Source organism: Thermobia domestica, chromosome 10 (genome assembly GCF_964235325.1).
Source record: "Thermobia domestica chromosome 10, izTheDome1.hap1.1, whole genome shotgun sequence".
Lineage (NCBI taxonomy): Eukaryota > Metazoa > Arthropoda > Insecta > Zygentoma > Lepismatidae > Thermobia > Thermobia domestica.
In genome coordinates this window covers 219,823,117-219,846,351 of record NC_137463.1, presented here as the reverse complement: position 1 = coordinate 219,846,351, position 23,235 = coordinate 219,823,117, and the positions used below count along the sequence as shown (strand labels likewise).

The window sequence follows — 23,235 nt, the reverse complement described above, 5'->3', positions numbered from 1 at the left end:
ATATCACACAACCACCACAAGACAATGGCAATGCACAAATGTTCCGTAGTACTAGCTCACAAAGGTTACATATTGCATACATGGATGTTTCCTGTACTTTAATAATTACCTGTCTATATACGTATTTTTTTAAAAGTAAGACATGCTTTTTTAAAGTACGGACTGTTTTGAAATTCGGCCGCGGCAGTCGGCATTCCGCGCATGCACGCTGTGTACCTATATCTGTTGGCAAACCATAGACGCCGTTACGGAAATATTCGACCGTGTTTACGTTTATTTGTGAGTAATTGAAAAGCATCCGCCGATTGAGAAGCTCGTTGACTGCGAAATACGCGCTGTGATTTGTTTTCTTAGGGGTAAAGGCGTGAACGTGGCTGAAATTCATCGCTAGATTAATAATGTACGGAGAAAACACTATGAGCGGTGAAATGTTACGGAAATGGGTTAAAACTTTTAAAGATAGCCTCACTACTAATTGTTTATGATGAGAAACGAAGTGAGCGACCTTCTGTTATCACTGAAGACTTCGTGCAGAAAGTTGAAAAAGTAACAAAGAATAGATATTTTACGATTTCGTCGTCGTTTCCTCGAGTTTCAAGAGGCATCTGGATTGTCAGCACCACGAGGTCAAAACGGTCAAAACGGTCGTGTAGCAGTGGTTGTCAAATCACGCGGTAGACTTCTGTGAGGATAGTATTCAAAAGCTTATTGTACGACACAATAAGTACCTTAATATTGTTAAAACCCATGTAGAAAAGTAGATTAAGGTACAGGCTTTTCATGTAACAATAAAATCGTTCCGAAAAGTATACTTACTATTTGAAAATGATACTTTAAAAAAAACTCCTCTTGCCCTTTTGAAACTTTCCGCTCTGTGTACAAACAAAACTTATTAAAAGTCTAATAGAGCTCTTAGAGAGAAAGAGTCTATCGGTTTTCATAGACTTTCGTTACTTTGATGTGAGGTAAGTTATATATTGCTTAATTTTTACCTTTTGGGTTTCCTTTCCTTCCAACCCAAAACCTTTATAGCACAGGTTTAATCTGGAATCTTATTTTTTCTACTACAAGCACTGTAAGGGCAAAGAATCTCTTCCTCTATAGTTTCCATGCAATCTTTCCCTGTATCTCTCCAGTAGGTCAATGGTGCCAGAGGTGAAGAATGCAGCGCCTAAATTGAACAGGTATTTCCAGCTCTCCTGCCAACTGCAGACTGTGATTCTACACTGCACTTTGGCTGCAACACCCTTTGTAGTTAGTCTTCAAATAGTCTGCTGCTCATATTAAAGGGGTTGGTTTTTAGCTACATAGTGCACAACTGTGAGTGAGTGTGTCATTTAGAATGTTTTACAGAAGAGAAATTTAAAAAAAATAAATAAAAAAAAAAAAAAATAAAATCAGGATTCTTTTTATATGACAATGCAATTCTGATAAATGTACATATACAGTATATTGTACATAAATTTATATTGTAATTAGTTTGGTGTTTGAGAATAGTAAGTAGATTTATCAGATTTTGGGTTTATCTAAGTATCTTTCTCTTTTCTATACTTAACTCTTTAATATTATTCTGTAGATTTTTGCATTGTTAGATTACTAACTCTTGCTTAAAAGCTGGGTGATAATGATTAAAATGGTAGTGGAAAATTGTATACTTGCTAAGATATGCCCCATTGTCATGATGAGGCAGAACTGGAAAATTTATTAATTAAGGAATCAAACGGATCTATTGAGTCCCGAGTATGTTAAGAGAACAATCGTTTTGATTCTAGGTCAACATATAATGAAAGAGTATGCCTTATTTCTTGCAAACTTCGCGCTATAGATGTATATATATAATATGTATTATTAAGTAACTGTTGAAAGAAGAGGAAAACTAAAATTTGGAGAGCATCGTGTCCAGTAACAATGATACTCTTTACAGGGGTAAAATGTCATGATTTCGTTGTGACATTTAACGCATGTCTGTAGCTGCGAATAGCATGTCTACCTTTGTCCTCTCTCTTCCCAAAGCCTACAATGCTTTTTGTCTTTCGATAAAGGCAAACGCAGCGTAGTGATTCGCTATTTACTTTGCAGTCGAGATGTTCTGTGTTTGAATTCGGTGGTCGGCCATCCTGGCTAGTTTTTTCCGATATTTCCTCAGTTCCACTTGGATAATACAGGAATTGTACCTTTTAAATATGGACCCTGGCTGGCTTTCTTCCACTTTCTTTTTTCTTTGTTCGTGATGATGTTGATTATTATTATTATTGATGTTAGTGAAATTGACCTTGTAGACTATATGTTACGTAAGTTTGTTAAATGAATAAACTAACAAATATGTTATTTTTCCTTTCATTTCTACAATTATAATAAAGGAAGCAAAAATAAATACAACAAATTCACGTGAAATTACATTCGTGTGCTTTGAATAAGCCAAATTTCGACAGGTTTCATATGCATTTCTAATTTTAAATATCCTAAATTGCTTCGGAAGATATTCATAGGCAATTTCAAATCAATATAGCAATACTCCACCAAATACTTTTTTTTTTTTTTTTTTTTTAAATTCTAAAAACAATTGGTGAAAAGTTTATAAAATTAATATCACTAGTTATTCCATCCTAGCCTTCGGCCCACGATAAACCATAGGTTAAAATCGTGCTTAATTAAAAGCCCTAATTGGTTGTATTTAACATTTATTTATTTGTTTATTTATTGAAATAACTAAAGTGAAACTATGTAGTTTAAGTTTGAGTTGAATCGTCATAATAGTTGTGAACCGGCAGATTGTCTGCACAGTTTAATACCCGATAGCGCAGATACCGACATGTATTAAAGTGAGTATTTATTAGGAATTAGCGTGACGCAGACTAAGAGTTTGTTATTATCATTAGGAATAGTAGTTTTAAATCGACAAATGGCTTGTACAGTTTAATATGCAATAGCACAGGTAGCGACCTTATAAACATGACTGTTCATTATTGAAATTAGAAAGTATGCGTTACTATTGAAGTATATAATGATCATGATCGCTGTTTTAAATCGAGATAGATTTTCTTTCCTAACTTGAGAAAATAAAGAAAATAACGTCATAAATGCTATGGTGAAATACTTCTAAGTTTATATTTAATCATGTGGAAACTATGATTTGAGTAACACTTGTTATTTTTTTACAGTCATAATTCTTAAATGTGTAAGGATTCATTTAAAATTTCACTGTTAAACATAATATAATCTTTGTTCTGTCAAAATATTCAAGGAAAAAAAAAAACTCACTTTTAAGATGATGGTCATGATTGCTTAAGACCTTCCTTTCCAGTAACCATTGACTAATATTAATTTCATTAGAATGTTACTTAAAATAAATAAATAAAAGAGTATTGTGATGTGACTTACGAAAAGAACAATATCAATGAATTTAAATCCTTGGTCACTTTCACTTTGTTTTTCGTCTATAACTCAAAAACAGAAAGATGACAAAAATCGAAATTTGTCACAGTACTATTGGATATTGTTGACGAAAGTTTATGAAAAATGATCATTCATATCTTTGAAAAATACTGACTCACAACTTTCATTTGATGAACAATAAGGTAACCATGTAACATTAAAATTTAGGAATTTACATACAATAAAATAACTTGAATAACTCGTTGATTTTAGGTAAGAATTTAAATTCATTAAAAGCATATGCAAAGAGTGAAAATTTAGACCCCTTATTCTCAAAATAATATATTTACATTTTATTCACTTTTAATTACATACATTCCTCGAATTTGGATGCAAGAAATCAATTTAGCAGGATCTTAACTTCGGAAAAACAATTAGGAGCAGTAAAGGATACAGAAAGCATCCCGTCACCAAGGCACAACTCCTAAACTGAAATGTCAACCGTTATTGGAACATTCCCATACATTGCCAACGGATGAGTAGTCAGTTTGCTCAGGACAGTCATACAATTCAAATGCCATTACCTGGTTCATCTCCTAGTAATCTTCTTTTTATTTAAATATGTTGACCCGGATTCAAGACTGTGTCCATTACGGTTATGCCCTGTACTTCGTAGTTACTAGTGTTTGATTTATATTTCACCACCTGATTTTATGGCTAATGCTGCCTCTAGTATCTTAATTTAACCGTAATTATTTGCTTTTTAATTTAGCTTGCAACTTTTTTTTTTTTTTTTTTTTTTTTTTTCTCACCGTGTATCGTGAATAATTATTTCAGGAGCAACAAAATTTGTACTGCTGTGCCAGTTCAATTGTGTGTGCTTTTGTAAATAAATGAATTGATCTATTCATTTATTGATTCATTTATTCATTGATTTATTTAGTGAAAGCACATTTTAGTTCCTAACTCAAAAAATTTAACGTGCTGCATTAGTAAATTATGAAAAACTAGACTAAAATCGGATTATTTAGTTGAAAGTTATTACAGAAATACTTTTCGTATGAAATGTTAGTCGTTAAAAATTTGATATCGAACTTTCAAAAACTACTTTACATTACACCACGCAATACCTTAGAACTGTGGAAAAGAATTGCAACATATAGAATGATTTCTCAAACATGCAGCAAGGTTCCCACAAATTTGTACAAACTTTTTTCTTTTTTTAAGTTTCAAAATATAAAATACAAAAGAAAAAAATACGATAATAATTCATTGACTTTCCAAGTGTACAAAATAAGTCAAAGGATTATACAATGCAATTCAAATAATATTTTTAAAAAATGAAAAAAAAAAAAGGGAGAAGAAGCGAAAAGATTTTCCTCACAAAGGTCTAGCTATTTCCTTGTCAGAAATATTAGTCTTAATATTGCTTTCTGCCATTTCCCTGACAGAGATATTGGTCTTAATGTGGCTTTCTACCATTTCCCTGACAGAGATATTGGTCTTAATGTGGCTTTCTACCATTTTCCTGACAGAGATATTGATCTAAATATAGCCTTCTACCATTTCTCTGACAGAGATATTGGTCTTAATGTGGCTTTCTACCATTTTCCTGATAGAGATATTGGTCTTAATCTGGCTTTCTACCATACCCAATTAGCGTCCAACATCAGCTTTTAGTGAATTCTATTTTCAGTTAACAAATACCTCAAAAATATGTTACTGCACAAAGTACTGCATGAAAAAATAATACATGAGATAAATTACACTTGAAAAGGAAGTAGATCTTCGAAACACAGAAAATAATACATATTTACTGACATTACATAAAATTGATAACTATCTGTGCCTTCCAAGCACTTAATGTTTATGATAATTTTATTTTCTTCTGATTTGAGCCTCATTCTCAAAACCTTTGCTGTTCTTGTGCTTTTAGCACTTTTATTTTTTAAATGATCACTTTCCATAACATTTTTGAGCAGACGTCACTAATCACACCACTGTCTGATGAATGTGGATATATATTTACCCCTCCGAAATTAACAAATTATCACACTCTTCTCTGTGCAATGAACTTATGTTCACTGCTTTTGGCTTTCAAAAAAAAAAAAATCCGAAGAAGCTACTCAACTGAAACGCAACAAAATATTAGACTCAACTTTACTACATCTTAAAGCTGAATGTATTTTGTGTTATTTAATAAAAAGAGGTACATAAGAATAATCTAACTTCTACACAAGCTACCTTTTATCTCATTACATAGCACAGCATCCTTGATTAATGAATATAGATATGTGGTTATTTTTTATAACTACTCCTTTTATTCTATTTGTATCGCAGTCAGTAGCATTTTTCTAGCACATGTAATTTTTCGATAGTGACATTCATTGCCATTGTTATCATCAGATTTTCATCTGCAACCTTTTTCTTTTAGCACATCTTAAAAGCAAAATGTACATTAAAAAACCACGAACAGTTATTGATCTGAAGAAGCTATTCCTCACAAACCAAAGCCTCTAGCAGCTATTTATTGACATACGCAGAGGTTTGCAATAGACTCCAGTTATGGATATATAAAAGTGGTAATCACTTGTACAACGTTAATTTTAGGACGTAAATGTTAGGTGACATCTTTCAATTTTGTGAATTGGTACAGATACCTTTATACAAGTATATAATAAAGCATGTTGTAACAATGCACACAACTGTCTATTTTTTTTTTCTCTTATCAGTCAGATCTTTCTACTGGACCTTGTAGTAAAATAATTATTTATCGCCTTTCTGTAAATCTGTCTTTAGATCAAAAGATCCAATATATTTCAATCACTGGAGAACTATATACAACGTAGCCAAACACAAACTATAACTTAACTCAGTGTAGAAAACACGAAAACTATTTAGGTTGCGTTCAAAAATTTTGTGGCCCCTGATGCAAAAATAAATTATTGGCCAAGATTGCAATCTTTTGATCCATTTTTGGTTTTCCTAATTTTCTTGTTTTCTTTTTTAAGCAATCAGTCTTTCTCTTAATCTGTTTTTATTTTCTTTAACCAATATATGAGTTTCTGCCGTGTAGTTTCTGATCGTAATTAGTAAGATTGAGTCAGTGAAGGACTGTTTTTTGTATTTCTTAACATTGCACAAATATTATGGTCGACTCAATCAGAAATATTCGTATTTAGTGTGTAACATTCCCGTATATACGGCTTGTCTGAGCATTTCCTGGTGATCCAGTGACTAATGTCTGGTTTCGGGTTCAATTCCTGGTGGGAGAAGATTAAAGTTTAAACGCTTTGCGGTAGTTCTGATTCTACTTTAAACTGTAGGTCCACGTCTTATATAGCCTTAAAGCTGAAAAGGGACTCTAAATTTCAAATAACAGTAAGAACGGCTTGTCTGGGAAGGACAGCTGGTCAGAACTTCATTTTCTGTAATATAGGTTACGATAATTAATTTATAAGGAAATTATCCTTTTCCCGATAACCTGTTGTTCGTCAGTCCTTTTTAAATGAATGTAGGTTTCTGTCCATACGTTGTGTTATGTGTGTATGTGTATTCGCCTGAGTGTTAATAGTGATGTTCAGGTGCATGTGTTACTTCAACATGTCGGAAATAGGAACGTACAGGGCGTGAATGCTTACACATCGTACATAATGTGGTCATAATTAAGTAAGGAGTTTGTGGAATGAAGTATTCTCTTTTAATTTGAATGCATAACTTTTTTTACTAATTTTTTAAAAGATAAATTTTGTTTTTGTTTCATATATCTTTATTTCACATATTACATGGCAACGTTTTTAAAAATAAATTAGGTTTCTTTTTTTACTTACGTTTTTAACATTAGGTAAAATACTGTTCCTTTTCATTTGATATTAGAGTAGGAAAGATAGTTTATTTTTGGACTTGATTTACAACTAGTATTGAACACTACTAGTATGTTATTGTCGTATTAAAAAAGTTTCTGTGGTAATTATATGTAGACTATAGAATTCTGGCAACTTGCCAAATACTTTAATGTGCTTGGTATAATTTTCCCACTTACACTAAAATTAAATAGTTGTAGCAAATCTTAATCAAAATGATACATCTAGTCTTTGCAGAAAATTTATAATATTCTAGTAATATTTCTTATATAAGAGCTGAATTTAACATAGCATATAGTAATTCTAATAATATTAGATAATAAATTAACACTGGGCATGTCTTATGGAATGTGCTGAACTAAAAAAAATTCGCTATTAAGCATAAAGTTTTCATAAGTATGGAAAAGATAGAAATATTTTTAAGTGTCTTGTTTATGTACTTTTAGTGAAGCATATAGTGATTTACTAGGAGAATTCAAATCAATACATTGGTCTAACTGGTGTACTAATTTTAAATTAGTGAAACAGGTTTTCCTAATGCCATATTAAGATTCGGATGAGTAACTGTTCAAATAGGACTCATTTCGTTTACTACTAGTGTTTTCTCAACAGATATCTTGATATATATATTTTTTTAGTTTAGAAAGTAACATTTAATTTACAGTTAACAAACAATAATATATATATATATATATAAATGAAACACTATGTTTGTGACTTGATACCTCTTGAACCACACGACCAATCTCAATCAACTTTTGAACCAGATGAAGTTCAGGCCTGGATTTTTTTTTTAAAAAGTAATATCACTTTGACGGTGTAACTTAGGGGAAAAGGAGAAAGAGATATTTAAAAATGATCGAAAATGACCGATATTAGTGTCGAATCCATAGTTTTCGGGGTCGCTGAGAAGAACAGTGACTCTTCGATGCCGGTAAAATCCAAATTCAGTCCTTTGTGTCCAAAATGAAACGTATTCTTCCCGTATGAAGATAGGTATTCTGCTAGTAATGGAATAAAAGAGTCTTTTAAATCGTGTTATGTCATGTCATTTGTAAGTGCTGAGTCCGAAAGCAGTTTTAACTCACTCATTCTACCTTTAAGTAGGGTCACAAAGCTATCACAGTGAGAGTAGTGTGTTCAGTTCTTTCCCCCTTATCGTTAAAATAAATAAATAAATTAGTTAATTTAAAAAAATAGGGAACATGACTGGAAATTGAAATAAGGGTTAATTTTTATTTTCTACGGCCCGCAAAAACTATTAAGCTACTAAACATCAAGAGCTTCTAAGAGAAATCGAACTCATATCAAATACAAGCTTGGTAACAATTTGTACTTGTGAACTCGTAGTAACATATGTGGAGAATGAAATATAAACAAAGAGCTTACTTAGGGCTAAATGTTCAGCTTTGTCACTTTGGTGCCAGGAGACCTGGATTCGTTCAAATCTGTATTAAACTAAATGTCCACATCTCGTATAAATTCAAGGGTGAAAAGGAATCTTGAACTACACCAAAAGATTAATCAGCCCAGTACAAATACATATGCTTGAAAAAAACACACGGGGGTAGGGTTGACTCGGGTTCTTCAACGATCATCAAAATTAATTTTTCCTTAAATACTATTTAATGTTTCGTATTAAGAAAACTCATCACTTCACTGATATTTATTTAACGCTGGTCATTGTAATGTGATCACTCATTTTTGTTTGAGTATTCTTTAAAATTTTAATTATTAGAGTATCTATATCATGAAGATAGTCTTATTTCTTCAAATGAAAGGGAAAGGTTACCTTATCTATGAGATTGACCATCTGTTTCATCCGTTTATATATGTAGTGTTTAGGTAGGGTTTCAAAACAAAAGTGAGTTATATCACAGGTAATCCAGAATAACAGTTATTTGGATAATGATATGGCATCTGTAGGTATTTTACAGAATGATCCAATAGGTGGTACTAGTGTTGCAGCAAGTGCAGAATAGTGACTTGTTTCAGTTAGTCATTTTGGGGTTATGGTTATTGTTTATTCTGAAACATCAGTTATTTCAATGTTTTGAAAAGCAAAATTGCAATTTTTCTTAGGAATATATATTATAATTAATTTTCCGCCTTAGGAACTGAGTTTGTGGCTTTGTCAATATACACAAAATGTTTTAAAAACAGCAGTTTACAGATATACATTCAAATGATGGATTAACGTAACAATAAAATGAAAATATAACATGACCTCTAAATGTAATTTACAATAATCAGAGGTGCCCACAAGGGGGGGCTATGACGCAAACTGCGTCATTGAAATATTTGAGGGGTTAAAAATCTATATAAATATGTTTGAGGGGTGTAAAAATTAATCGAAAAGATTTTTTTTTTTCATGGAAGAACACCTATGGAAAGACAATTGGGGGGGTGCGTCATGGACATAAGGGGGGGGGGCACCACTGCAATAATGCATGTAATTTGGAACATTTAATTCCCATTTATGACATAACGAGATAGTAAAATAATTTTTAATCTAGTTCTACATAGAAAGATTTGATTGAAGCTATTCTTCTATGTTATAGAACATGACATGTGGTTCTGTAACAATAATTTAATTTTTTAAATGCAGATTCGGCATTTGTCAGAATTTCCAGGTTATATACAGTAGTTGAGTTTGTAGGTGGTATAACAATTTTTTTGTGTTTGTTAATATGAATATGATTGGTGTAGGAAACCTCAAGTTGTCTATATGAATATGATTGGTGTAGGGCTGGTCCTAGGCAATTTGCCGCCCCGTGCAATGGTATCATTTGCCGCTCTCCCTTTCTCCAAAAACAAAAAAAAAAAAAAAAAATGTCTTAAAAGCCACAATTTTAAGTATACTGTACCCCATCTTGAACAGTGAAAGGGAGGGAAAAGGCACTCGCACTCAGAAAGGCCTAAACACTGCAATCATAATCTCGTCGTGTCTGTTTTTTCTTTAAATAATAATGTATTATGTTAGTGAAAGATAAAGCAAACACACCTGCAGAGAAAACATGGTACTCCTTTTTTATAGAATTAAATATCGAGCTTCAATCTCAATATATCAGTTTGCAATTCCAGTGCAACTAACTCTTTTATCTTGATTTCTTGATTTTCCTTGTACATCTGTTAAAAAGTTGAAAAAACTAACTTGTCTTCACCTTCACTGAAAAGCAACTTTTGTGACAAAGACAAAAGACTAGTTTTCATATCAAAACTGTGGTAAGTAACTAAATGGAACAGGTGTTCACGACTGTTCGACAATTAAGTTCTTGTATTTGACAACAATCAAACAATTCATTCTGGGATTTGTTTGACCTTTTGCTTTAGCACCACTCATGTGACCTTAAACTAGTGCGACATAAACATGATTTGCAGGTGTGGTGTTCAGATAGAATGTCAACTAAATAGATTTAACTACCATCATCATGAAGTCTATTTCCACCAAGAAATATTTATTTTAAATAATATAATTACGACAGATTTTGCTGCCGCCCCGTGCATATGCACGTGTTGCACATACGGTAGAGTCAGCTCTGGATTAGTGGTTCTATTGTCGTATTGGTGAGAGTCCAAATTTAGTGGAAGGTTTCGTTTTCTAGAACAGGACGATAGTTTTTATTTTCTCTCTCGGAAAGCATTGTGAACAGTTCGAGATCTTAGTAATTCCGGTGAAAAGAAAATTTTTGAATTTTCAAGTACAGAAACTAAGCAAACAAAAATTAACTGAATATAGGAAACAAGGAAATAACAAGTATATTGAATGATATGGTTGATACCCTTACTTGTTACATCGGTATTTCTTGCTTCTATATTTGTGATACAAAAGAAATTGCCACAACAATGAGAAAACAGGAAATAATAAATTAATGTAACTTGGGAAAAAAAGAGGGAAATTTCCAAGCTCTTCCCCCTCCCTCCAATTGCTGACGTGTCAATATTTATTATTATGTAGTTACTTGAACACTAGTACCATCTGAACAGTATTTCTATCAAATATCACAATCCAAATAACCGTTACTTTTCTGAGATTATCAGTGGTTTAACCAACGTTTGTTAGCTTTAATCACGTTCGTTAGCTTCATTATAAGGATTGCACGCGCTTAGCTAAGGCATTTATGAAAATTTCACATAAATTTCGTTTACAATCATTTACCATATTGATCAAATATTAATGAAATATGTGATCAAATTTGTTTAGCTTTTCAATGAAAAGGAGAGGTGGCTCGTGAGGGAAGTCATACCGGCTGAAATTAAAAGAACAAAAACTTTTCTTAATGTACTACTTGTTTTAAACAAGAATTAGTGTGTTATATAGTTTCTATTCTCTTACATACAAGAAATATATATATATAGTGAATTCCCTTACAAGTCGTCTCTGTTGAAAAGAAAGACTCAAGTTTATTTTACACATTTTATGCACTTTGCTTAATAGATTTGTGCAAATTAAAAGAAAAAGTAACAATCTTAAACTGACGTATAGAAAATATTCTAGTACATTAGTGTTTGTTCCTTTGATAAACAGATTTATATTATAAGGAGTGAAGTCCAAAGAAATGGAAGAATGTAATATTTTTCATTATCTATTCAATAAAATAGTTTAAAAAAACTAAAGCCTAAACCTGTTTAAAACCTAAGGAAAAAAATGGGGATTATCATAAGCTGTTATCTTTATCATAAGCTGTTAAAATTACATCAATAAAAATCTAAGGTTGATCTTAAGGCAAGCACGTCCATACATCATAATCGCATTAGTATACTTGTCAAGGATTACTTAAAGAAGGCCAGAGAACAGAATACGTTTAGTTTAGAAACTTACTAAATATATAACTACAAATAACATGTATTTTATCACCAGGTACTTTACACTGCTCGAAATTAAAAGTAATTCCAGTCAAGTTTTAGCGAAACAGTAAACTAGAGTCTTTCTTAATTTTCAAACTAGTCCTAATTTTCTTTAAAACATTTATATATATATAAAGGGAATTGTGTACAGTATACAAAGTTAGCTGTAAGGACCATTTATCTCTCGAAGACTGTGTGTTTTGATGTAATGAACTAAAGAGAAGTAATAGCGTAGTATTATGTGAATTATGTATCTCAATTAATTTTTAACACTATCTAGGTCAGAGTTAGTGAGGTCGCAGCAGGCGGCACAAGGAAATAAGAAGTACGATTTGTCGAAATGGAAATACTCTGAATTACGTGATACCATCAACACATCATGTGATCTCGAACTTTTGGAGGTTAGTATTTTTTAACATACCGCAGAACATATAAATTGATAAATTTACACTTTATTTGTATTGGTAAGGCAAATAACAAAATATTATTGTTTTGCATCATTTTTTATTTGAATGTTCCATTTTTGGAAAAAAAAAATTCTGCTCCATGTATCGTGTGAACAAATATATGCGAAGCGTGATCAAAAGAATACGGTGAATAATTTTATTAGATACAAAGTAAGAAGCTTACATGGAATTTGATTTAATCGCCTTCAAAATACTGTCTTTGACTAGCAGTGCACTTATCTTAACGTTGAATCCATGACTAGAAGCATTTCTGCAAGGCTTCTTTTGGAAGGGCGTTTAGCTGTTTTATCGTGGCCCCCTCAATGTCGGGAACGGTGTCAAAACGTTTTCTTTTAAGCACGGTTGCAATTTTTGGGAAGAGCCAGAAATCATGTAGTGCTATATCCGGAGAGTACCGCGGACACGGGCAGATAGGAGTATTTTTTTCTGCTAAAAACTCTTGTTCGTCATCAAAAGTTCGGGGAACGAATTTCACGCTCTCTTCTCATTTGCAGATCGGCGGTTAAAATGCTTTACACAAATACATACGAGATGCTAAGTTCTTTGGTGAGCTTTCGAATAGTTATTCTCCTATTTGCACGAACAATTTTTGCAACTTTTTGCACGTTTTCTTCTGTTTTTGAGGTTAATGGACGTCCCGAACGTGGCTTGTCTTGTACCGGCTCATTTCCGCTTTTAAGTCGCTCATACCACTTGTGAACAGTCTTGAGAATTACATTATCGCCATACACCACTTTCAACATTTCATGAGTTTCTTTGGCACTTTTTTTTTTCAACTTGAAACAGAACTTAATGTTCACATGTTCGAAATCCATGATTCACGACAGACACGGTAATCACAACCTCACTTTAGCGGCTCTGGACGCTGACTGACAGGTCATGACGTGTTCCAGCTTGATGCTGCCTGTCTCAACGGATCAGGCAAAAAAAAAAAAAAAAAAGTATTTTTTGATCACACCTTGTATAACAAGGGTAACGTTCATATGTTCTAAAAATCTTCTTCATCTTCTAATCATCATCTTCTTCTTAATCTTCATCATCATCATCATCTTCTTAATCTTCATTATCATCTTCTTCTTCTACTACTATTCTGCAGTTATACATGAATTACACGCAATAACTTACTTCATTTTAAGAATGAATTAAGACTTTTTTCTACATATAGATCATTTTAAATAGCATAATAGCATTAAAACAGTTCCCAACTGTAAGTATTTCATGTACAGAGTTATTAAAGTTTGTAATGTTAAACCGTATTGTAGTCCCATCTTATACCTACATCAGGATAAAAATGTTAGCTGATGACCATATAACGTGTAAGGTTCTCAAATTGCCGTAAAGGCAGAATATTTATGAGTACGATAATATCAAATTAAGATACTCTCTATGAAGTTTGGTTTCCTACGCTATCAATGTAAAAGTATTTTTTTTTCTTATTACTTCTTAAGCTATGTCTTACGACTGTGAAGATAGAATAGGGGTAAAAATAGATTAAAGCAGTTAATAAGACTATTCATGGCTTTGGATTGATTGTTTTAACAAAAGAGACACTGTATATGTCTGTATTTTCATTTATTTTCGATAGTGTCTGAAGAAGGATATGCTAGATATCCGAAACAGTTACAAATTATAATTTAAAATCAAGTGGGTTTTAAGCTTTGGTCAGTGTCTCTTTTGTTAAAGCAGTTAAGATTATTTTTAAATGAACCTATTCAACGAAATCAATATTAACCACAAAAAATTAAAACTGCTATTTCAGCTATTGAAATATACTGAAAACGATTTAGCGTAATGTAAGAAGCAATATTTCAAAATAAAACCCTGAAGAAAATGGAAAATGATACTTACTTTCGTATATATTTAGTTATATGTAACTAGTTATATATATAAAAAGAATTATTATTATTAAGCTTTCAACTCTATTAAGTGATTCAATGGGATACATATTTACTAGCTGTAAATAAAATTAAAAAAAAAAAAAATCCCGTACCTTAAAACATCCGGAACATTTCGAGATATTTCTCACATTTTTCTCGGTGCAACTGGAGCAGCAACTTTTCTTTAGATGTATCAAGGAGGAGGAGAGTGCTTCGAAAGTACACATAGATTTTATGTCTTCTGGATGTTTTAAAATATGATAATTTTTATTTAAAGTTTAAACGCTGTTATTAAATATCCGTTTGGCTTCCAAGATAAGGAAGAAAATAATGTATTTTTTTCTAAAATGTATAATGGAACAATTTCTGGTTTAGATAGAATAAATTTCTGATTTAGGTAAAAGTTGTATACTTGTTGTACCAGAACTGTTTGGGATCAAAGTGATTTTCAGTTATATACTTTACGCTTAAAAGAAAAGGAACTGTTATGCTTAGAAAGGAAATTATTATTATTGTCTGTTAATACTGTTGTTCGTATTGATTTTATGTAATTTTACGTTGTATATATGTAGTTTTCATACATTAGAATTGAATGAATTTGCGTAAACTATTAATTTGACGATAGGGGTAAGATGACATAATTAAATAATGGTGTTGCCTAATGTAGTTATTATCAACATTGAACGAGCTATGAGTTGTACATTTTCCATTATTAGTAAATAATATTAATTAATTGTACTTTCCCATTATTTTGTTACAACAATTAAATCTCTATGGTAACAAAATAGAAACTTATTTTGATGTGTAATCACTCCTATTGCTTATTAAGATATTTTGTTTTTCTAATCATATTTTTCTATATTAAGGGTAAGCATATGTATAGTTATTTTTCTAAAAGTAATTTTAGTATTCAATAATTATGTAGTAATATCAATTGTCTATGAGAAGTGAAATTCAAAATCAAATAGTTGTCAAGAGAACGACTGGGTTCAAGAACGTTAAATCGCTGTTGTTCTCAGGTTCTCGGAAATATGATTGAACATAATAACATAATGATTAATGATATTGTAGATATTTACAAATTTATTATTACAGTCATAGAGAAGAAAAAAAGCTCTCACGTATGGTCTCTCCAAATCTCTGCATCAGATTAAAAAAAAAACAAGTATTATAATTTATGGGACATACACAGCAAAAAATGAGGTGTTGAAATAATACAAAATGACTACCACTTTAGCGTGTTACTTGTGTGTCAATTCAACACCAACCACATCGCCTTCAGAGCATATCAGAAATACCTCGTTACTGGCTGTGAGTATTTGCATTGTTTTTTTATTGTTTGATATGAGCAAAACTTTGCGAAATATATTTCGCATTTATGGCAAGTAACTAATAATTCTATGTTTTCTGCAATGGGTCACAATAATATTGTTGTAAACCTGTGAATCATCTGACAACAGTTACACAGATAGCACTGCTTCCATTTATTTTCTTTATCTGTTATTCTTGTGTCTTAGCAAGTATGAACAGAAGATGGCAGAACTGTTGCTTATGTAACTGTTGTCAGACGATTCACAGGTTTCCATCAATATTATTGTCACCGATTACAGAAAACATAGAACATTATTCGTTATTTGGCATAAGTGCCAAACATATTTCGCAAAGCTTTGCTTATATTAAACGATAAATACCAGTGCAAATTCTCTCAGGTAGTCTTCTGATATGCTCAGAAGACGATGTGCTTGGTGCTGAATTAACACACAAGTAACACGCTAAAGTGGTAGTCACTTTGTGTTGTTTCAACACCTCATTTTTTACAGTGTACGGTTCTATTTGTTCAGTTTATTGTTCTTTCACAGTTCTGTTTGCATTGAAATATTTCGGGTTCTAGTTATGTAAGTTTCTTTAAATTAGTTAATCAGTTCGTCTGGTCCTAATCTGTATAGATGCTCCAAAACGATTGGTTCTTTAAAAAAATGATATTCAATAGTAATTTTTGAGGTGTTCCCATGGCAACATGTGAAACAATTAATGATAACTATAAGTGTTAGCTTAGTTGCTTCGTAATTAAATATATATGTTAAATGATTGGTAAATTTGAATTTTCAATTTAATATATTCTTTAATGTATATTTTTAATTAGCAAAAATAATTATAGGTTTGTTCTCGTTGGAATAAGCTTGTTTATTTCTATCATAATTTTTAATTAGGTATATTATAGTATAGGCTTATCGGATGGACAAAAGAATGATTTTATAAACATTAGATTTCAATATTAAAGTTATGGTTGGATTTTGAGTGATTTACCTTTGTTTCCCTAGATATACTGTTCCAAAAATGAATCTACATTTTGGAGGATATAACATATACGCCAAACAAATATTTGAAATCTTTTCGGAATGTAAAAAATTAGAAAAATAATAAATTTAATCTTTCGAATTGTCTTTTCTTCTTAAGCCAAAAATAAAGAAAAGTCTAATTGTTATACGTATAACTAATACATCTTTTTCCAGGCTTGCAGAATAGAATTCCATCGACGATTAAAAGTCTATCACGCATGGAAAGCCAAGAACAAAAGACGAACTACTATGGAAGAAAACCAGAGGGCGCCTAAATCAGTCATGGATGCTGGTACGTATTTCCCATGTGTGGACTAGTTGCTACGAAGCTCTGTAGCATAGAGTTTGCTTCGAGTTTGTTTGTTTGGTGCAAAAGTTCCTTAGCTTGAGCCTAAGCTCGTAGTTTTAGAACATCAAACATGTGATCAGTAAGGTTTCTTATGTTGTTGGACCCTCTTCACTCACTATCTTCATTTCATCAGCTCTTACCTTATTCACTTGCACTTATCACGTCTTCTTTTGCATAAAAGTCAATATAAAGAGACGTTAACTGAAAGTTTTATTTACTTCGATGTGTGTATTGGAATAAACAAATTAGTCATACTTGGGGCTCGGATTTCTGTGATTGAAAAACTCGGAAATATTTATGCCCTTAAAATGACAGAATATATATATATATATATATATATATATATATATATATATATATATATATATATATATATATATATATAATTGTGTGTATGTAAGTTTAACATTTGACGGTTTTGTCGCTTTGAGGCAGATGATTAATAAAAGTGTGAATTTAATTTTTTGTATTTTTCCACTGGGACTATGCGCACCAAAGCACATGCGTTAGGGGAGGAGGACTTTAAATTTTTAATAAATAAATTTCTACGAGTAGAAGTTAAGGGAAGTTTACAAAGTTATGTTGCCCTGAACAAATATCTTTAAGCTCAAAGCATAGACCACCGCATATTGCTGACCCGATAAGAAAAAAAAAAAAAAAAAAAAGCTGAATGATCACCTTCGCGTTGCCAATATTGACAAATATTTTTCTTAAATATAAATGAAACTAATCTAAAATATAACTAAAAATATTTTTTTTTATCACTTTGAGCCCAAATCTAAATCTGAATGTAAAGCTGAATTATGAAAATATGTATTTATATGACCTATAAAAAAGTACTCTATTGTTCACAATAGTCAAATATTTGTTCATATTTAATTCGATATACGTAAGAATGCCGGGGTAAAAATATGACATGTCAGAAATGCGAGCCTTAATTATAACATATTTCGCTAAAATAAAGTATTTAATGAGTTGTTAGTAAAAATAAATAAGAGAACTATAAATATATAGGGATTCCAAAGGTTATTAATACCTTCATATATTTGCTTTTATGCTCTGTGGATATTTAAATTAACTTTATTTTCAAAAGCGTCATTTCTTTCGTATACGTATTTAGTACTGTATTTAATATAACAAGTGTGAGTTATAAATATTAAATGTATATATATCAATAAATAAATGATTTTTAGAATGGAAAGAACGTAACTTCTGAAATACCCACCATTTCTGTTCTAGTAAGTTGGCAGCACTGAATGTTACACGATTTTCATCTGTTGCCTTTGTGGTTATTAATCACGGAGCGCCGAATAGCGCATGATCGTCTTCTGTTTTCTATACGGGTGGGAATTGTTGCGTTTAGTCGAAAAATAAAAATATGTAAAACGTTTGTTAATAAAATCTCCGTTTTAAAATAGCAATAGCTTCGTGAGATACTCGTAATTGAGTGACCTTGGCAGTGCTTGTGGTGAAGTGCGCGAGCTTTCCGCTCTGTGTCGCTAGTTGTCGCTGCAGCCAGTTGCTTGCTGCTTAACTAGCGGAAGGCGTATTTTAACATAGGTACTACTAGAGTGTTGCATCGGTTTTACATTACTTCCTGATTATAAGTCTCTCAAAATCGCAGTACGAAAGACAAATATTTGGAGACTTTTCTTGAACTTTGGAATTCTGGGAAACAGACCCAGATCTTTTATTTAGAAATCTAATTTTCATACCGATATAATTTTCTTAAGCCTTACTGAGAGTAATAGTGTCTTTTAAACAATGAATGCACTAACAATAAAAGAATGCATTTTTTAAAAAGCAATATAAATAGTGTTGTCGCCATGCATATTGATCCGTAATTCAGAACACACATGTATTAATGCATTCAAATTGTTTTATGTAAAACTGAAATAAGAAACCCTAAACTAGCTTGGAATAATTCATAGGGTTAATACTTCCATTTTACTTACTTTTAGAGGAGGGGGGGGGGGGGATTTTAATGGAGAAGCCAATTGAAAATCAAATGAAAAAATATACATAAACTTTTCTCAACGTATTTTTTAAAAGAATCAATAACAAACACATAATATTTCATCTGGCAGCGTACGACATAGTCAAGGTAAAAGAAAATTGTTAAAATAGAATAATATGTAAGGATGTGTTGGAAAGCTTTCTCTTCATATGTGGTGCTGAAATAACAATTTTCTTTCCATTTTAATAGTTTCCAATAATAATGTATATCAATGAATGAGATGCAATGTATTTCCTTTTTTTCTAGTGAATTCTCCACAGCGACGTGCTATTCAGATGAAAAGTCCAATATCTAACAATAGTCAACGGTATTTCCGCATTCCCTTCATTCGACCTAACAACAAGGAGATCCAGACTGAAGGAGGAACCACACAGCGAGGCTGGTGGTATGCGCATTTTGATGGACAATACGTTGCACGACAGATGGAGCTGCATCCTGACAAACCACCTATATTGCTAGTTGCAGGTAATTATTAAGTTTATCAAGATAAATATAAATAGGCACATCTTAACATTACAAGACTTATACTTAAGGTTGCCAGACGTCCCGGTTTTCAATGAAAGAATTAACTGTCCCGAAAACGTCTTTCGGGACGCCTGTTTGTCCCGATTTCCGTTCTTCGGATTGAAAAAAATTCAATCTGCAAGAACTAGCATGTCATGCCTAAAAATGGAAGTAGTATTTCTGACTCAAATGATGACGTAACAAAGAAAAAAAAAAGTATCTCTTCAATCATAAATGGGAGAATGTGTTGTAATTGGCGCAATATTTAGGGCCTGTTAAACACAAAATTTTGAATTCGGAATAAGGGACACCGGGCAGCTCTCCTTGCGTTATTTTTTCACATTTTTTATACATCCTTCGTGGGGGCTTCATTTGTGTTAACTGTATATAGAATGAACTGGAAAATTGTGACTACTGACCTGGAAAGGACAGGTAGTTAATTGATTCTGATCAAATGAGAAGGAACCGTGATCTTGTATATAGCCTGAGATTGGTGTTCCGGTTTTTCTCTTACACGATCTAGCAACCCTACTTACACTTCCACTGCAACACGATGCAATTTCGTACATGGATTATATAAAGTACGAAAACAGTTTGATTCTAAAATATTAAATAACTTTTTACGATATCCGTATACATATCTTAAGGGTGTTAAAGGTATTAACAATTAACATCTTAATGGAAATTAGCAGAATTTGAAAAAAACTTTCTCACATTAAATCCTCGGGTTAGTATCCTTAAATAGTGTTGTAAAATAGCAATCCAAAGTTTGATACCTAATTAAAAACCGTTTACAAATTTTTGTTTATGGTGAAACTTTATATTATTGTATCGGAGATAGTCTATTCTTGATTCGAATAATGTTACTATTATGTATTGCAATAATTCACTATTTTCTAATTAGTTATTCACTACTTTACTCAATAAATTAAACAACATAAAGTAACTTCGTAAGTGATAATGATAATTATCATAATTTAAAGTTGTATTACATGGCTTTGGATAATCGTATTTAAATGAAATTGGTCACATTTGAAAGAAAAAAACTCAAAATATTCTTGTGCATGTCAACAATGGACAACAATGTCAATAATGGAGGAGATCATACGCAGAAAAAGTAAATTTATTCATGTTTACTTGGTGATTAATCGATATGTGTTCATTGTTGGATATTTAGCAGGCAGTTGCTGTTTCTGCTGGAGGTCACTTGGGAATTTTTTGAGTTTCTGTACTGTTATGCCGTTAATGCGCTAACGTAAATTTATTCCCTTTCGTTGTGTTTTGATATTCCAAAACATACCACAAGAATCAAATTGGTGTGTTTTGGAATATCACAGCATGGAGTCTGGTGCAGGTGCAGCGTGTTTTTAGGCGAAGGTTTCAACATCAGTCTCCTACACACACGGTCAATTTTGAAGTGGTACCAGTGCAGGTTCGTATCAGTGCTGCCATCCAGTCCATTTCATCAGATATGTTGGAGCGTATGCGGCGTGAATGGAAATTGTCTTGGTGTTAGCGTTGCCACTTGTGGGACCCATATTCAATGTCTATGGGGTATAGTAAAAAATACTTGAGTTTTTCTTTCAAATGTGACCAATTTCATTTAAATACGATTATCCACTGCAACCTAATACCACTCTAAAATATGATAGTATTTTTATAGATACGCTGTATTTATATGACTTATGACTTAAGAAGTATTAGAAGTGATCTTTATTTATTAGTACTTAATGCATATGAAATAATTATTTAATTGTAAATCTGAGACTGATTTGATTTTTATATGTCTCTTTCCTTGAAGGCACTGATGATATGCAGATGTGTGAACTGAGTCTGGATGAAACTGGCTTAACCAGGAAACGTGGAGCTGAGATTCTGGAACATGAATTCAACCGCGAATGGGAAAAGCATGGTGGAAAACCCTATGTACATCCTGCTAACAGGAAGAAGTAGTACTTGTTCAAAACAGTATTGCATTTCATGTGTTAATGAAACCAACTGTGTTTATGTTAAGCATAATAAAATGCATTGTACATCATAAAATTATGAACCTATAATTTAACAGCGACTAGAAAGTGAGTTATTTAAAGAGTATTATAAAATTCAGATTATTAATGAGTTAATAAAAAAGATATGGCCTAGTCATGCATTGTTACTAATTGCGCATTTCAAATTTGTTATAAAGAATCTATTGACAGGTTAAGATAGATTTTATCTAGAAAGTTTCCAGTTGAAACTAAAAGTATTATATGATTTAATATACATACAGTATATTTTCGACCTCACCATTTTGTGTATATTCTGATTTTTTTTTTTTTTTTCAAGTTTTCCTCTCTTTTACATATATGTAGATTTTAATCACACCTTGATTCTTGAAATATATTAGATTAAATAACGTAGTGCCTTATATATATTTTTATCTTGTTGCTGTGCAGAAAATGAAATGTAAAATATTAGAAATCATCTTGACAAAACACTTAATATTTTCAGTACTAATCGAATATATGTTTTTACAATAAAATGTTGAAATATATTCTATTCTCATTGAAGAGGTGTAATTTATCATTCAGATGTATTTATATATTTGTTTATTGTATGGAAAGAAAGAAAAAGGCAAAACTTGTTGAAAGTTGACGCTTGTTGAATGTATTTAATACCAATAAAATATTTTTTGTGCTTTTTTTTTCATTGCCCCTTCCCCAATCCGATATAGGGATATTAAGTTCCTTAATTGTAATAATTTTTGTTTCAATAAAAAGAATGCACATATATTTTACATCCGTTGATTTAATTTTTTTCAACCTCGAAAATAATTTTATATGTATTAGAATAATTTTATTCTATTGCATTTATTTTCATGCTTTATCATACATATTGTTCGCAGAGTGAACTCGTGAATTGGAAACGTCCAATACATTTGCATACAATAAATTTAAATCTTACATATACTATTAGGCACATAGCGTAATAAATAGAAACTTTATTTTTCATTTTTATAATTTCGATAGAAAATACTTAAAAGCAATGGTGAAATCTAATGCAATACCTAGCTTATCATTAAACTTTTCCTTTCAGTAGTATATTCGTATTGTCAGTATGTAGAACAAGTTTGGATAAGTCTAAATATCAGGGAAGATCATTTATATATGTTAAGCATAGGATTGAAAATTATATAATACAGGGTGGTAAGAAATTATTTGAACAAACTTCGGGAGCTTATTGCTGACACCGAAACAAACAAAAAGATCCTGTGGAACTTTGGTCAGTGAGGGATAGTTTCGGCGATATAAGGAGCTGAAAGCGTGGGAAAATAAACTTTAGAGGGCTGTAATTCTAAAACGATACGTAGAGAGTGCGGTTTAGAACATGACACTCGAAGTCATACCTGCTCGATTGAAAAATGTGTTTCAAACCTCTGCAAGATGTGTGTGAGGGATTTCCCAAAGGAACGTAGTGATCCCCTATAACCTGGCAAGTAACCTTTACGTACCTTTGGAGAATCCCTCACACACATCTTGCGGAGGTTTGAAGCATACATTTTTCAATCGAGCAGGTATGATTTCGAGTGTCATGTTCTAAATCGCACTCTCTACGTT

General features: G+C 31.8%; 1 protein-coding gene across 4 annotated transcripts in view; it reads left to right on the top strand.

The window, feature by feature from the left end:
- Nucleotides 1-22,415, top strand: part of jar (Myosin heavy chain 95F jaguar) — a 264,927-nt gene extending 242,512 nt beyond the window's left edge. Inside the window, exons 21-25 of one of the 4 annotated variants that reach the window (XM_081729111.1) lie at nt 1,140-1,184; nt 12,367-12,487; nt 16,944-17,061; nt 19,382-19,600; nt 21,441-22,415. In XM_081729111.1, coding sequence (XP_081585237.1) covers nt 1,140-1,184; nt 12,367-12,487; nt 16,944-17,061; nt 19,382-19,600; nt 21,441-21,592 — 655 coding nt within the window. In that variant the 3' untranslated portion in view covers nt 21,593-22,415. Of the gene's footprint in view, nt 1-1,136; nt 1,292-12,366; nt 12,488-16,943; nt 17,062-19,381; nt 19,601-21,440 lie in introns of those variants that run through there. The other 3 variants (XM_081729110.1, XM_081729112.1, XM_081729113.1) reach the window with 3 other exon arrangements.
- The last annotated feature ends 820 nt before the right edge of the window (nt 22,416-23,235 follow it).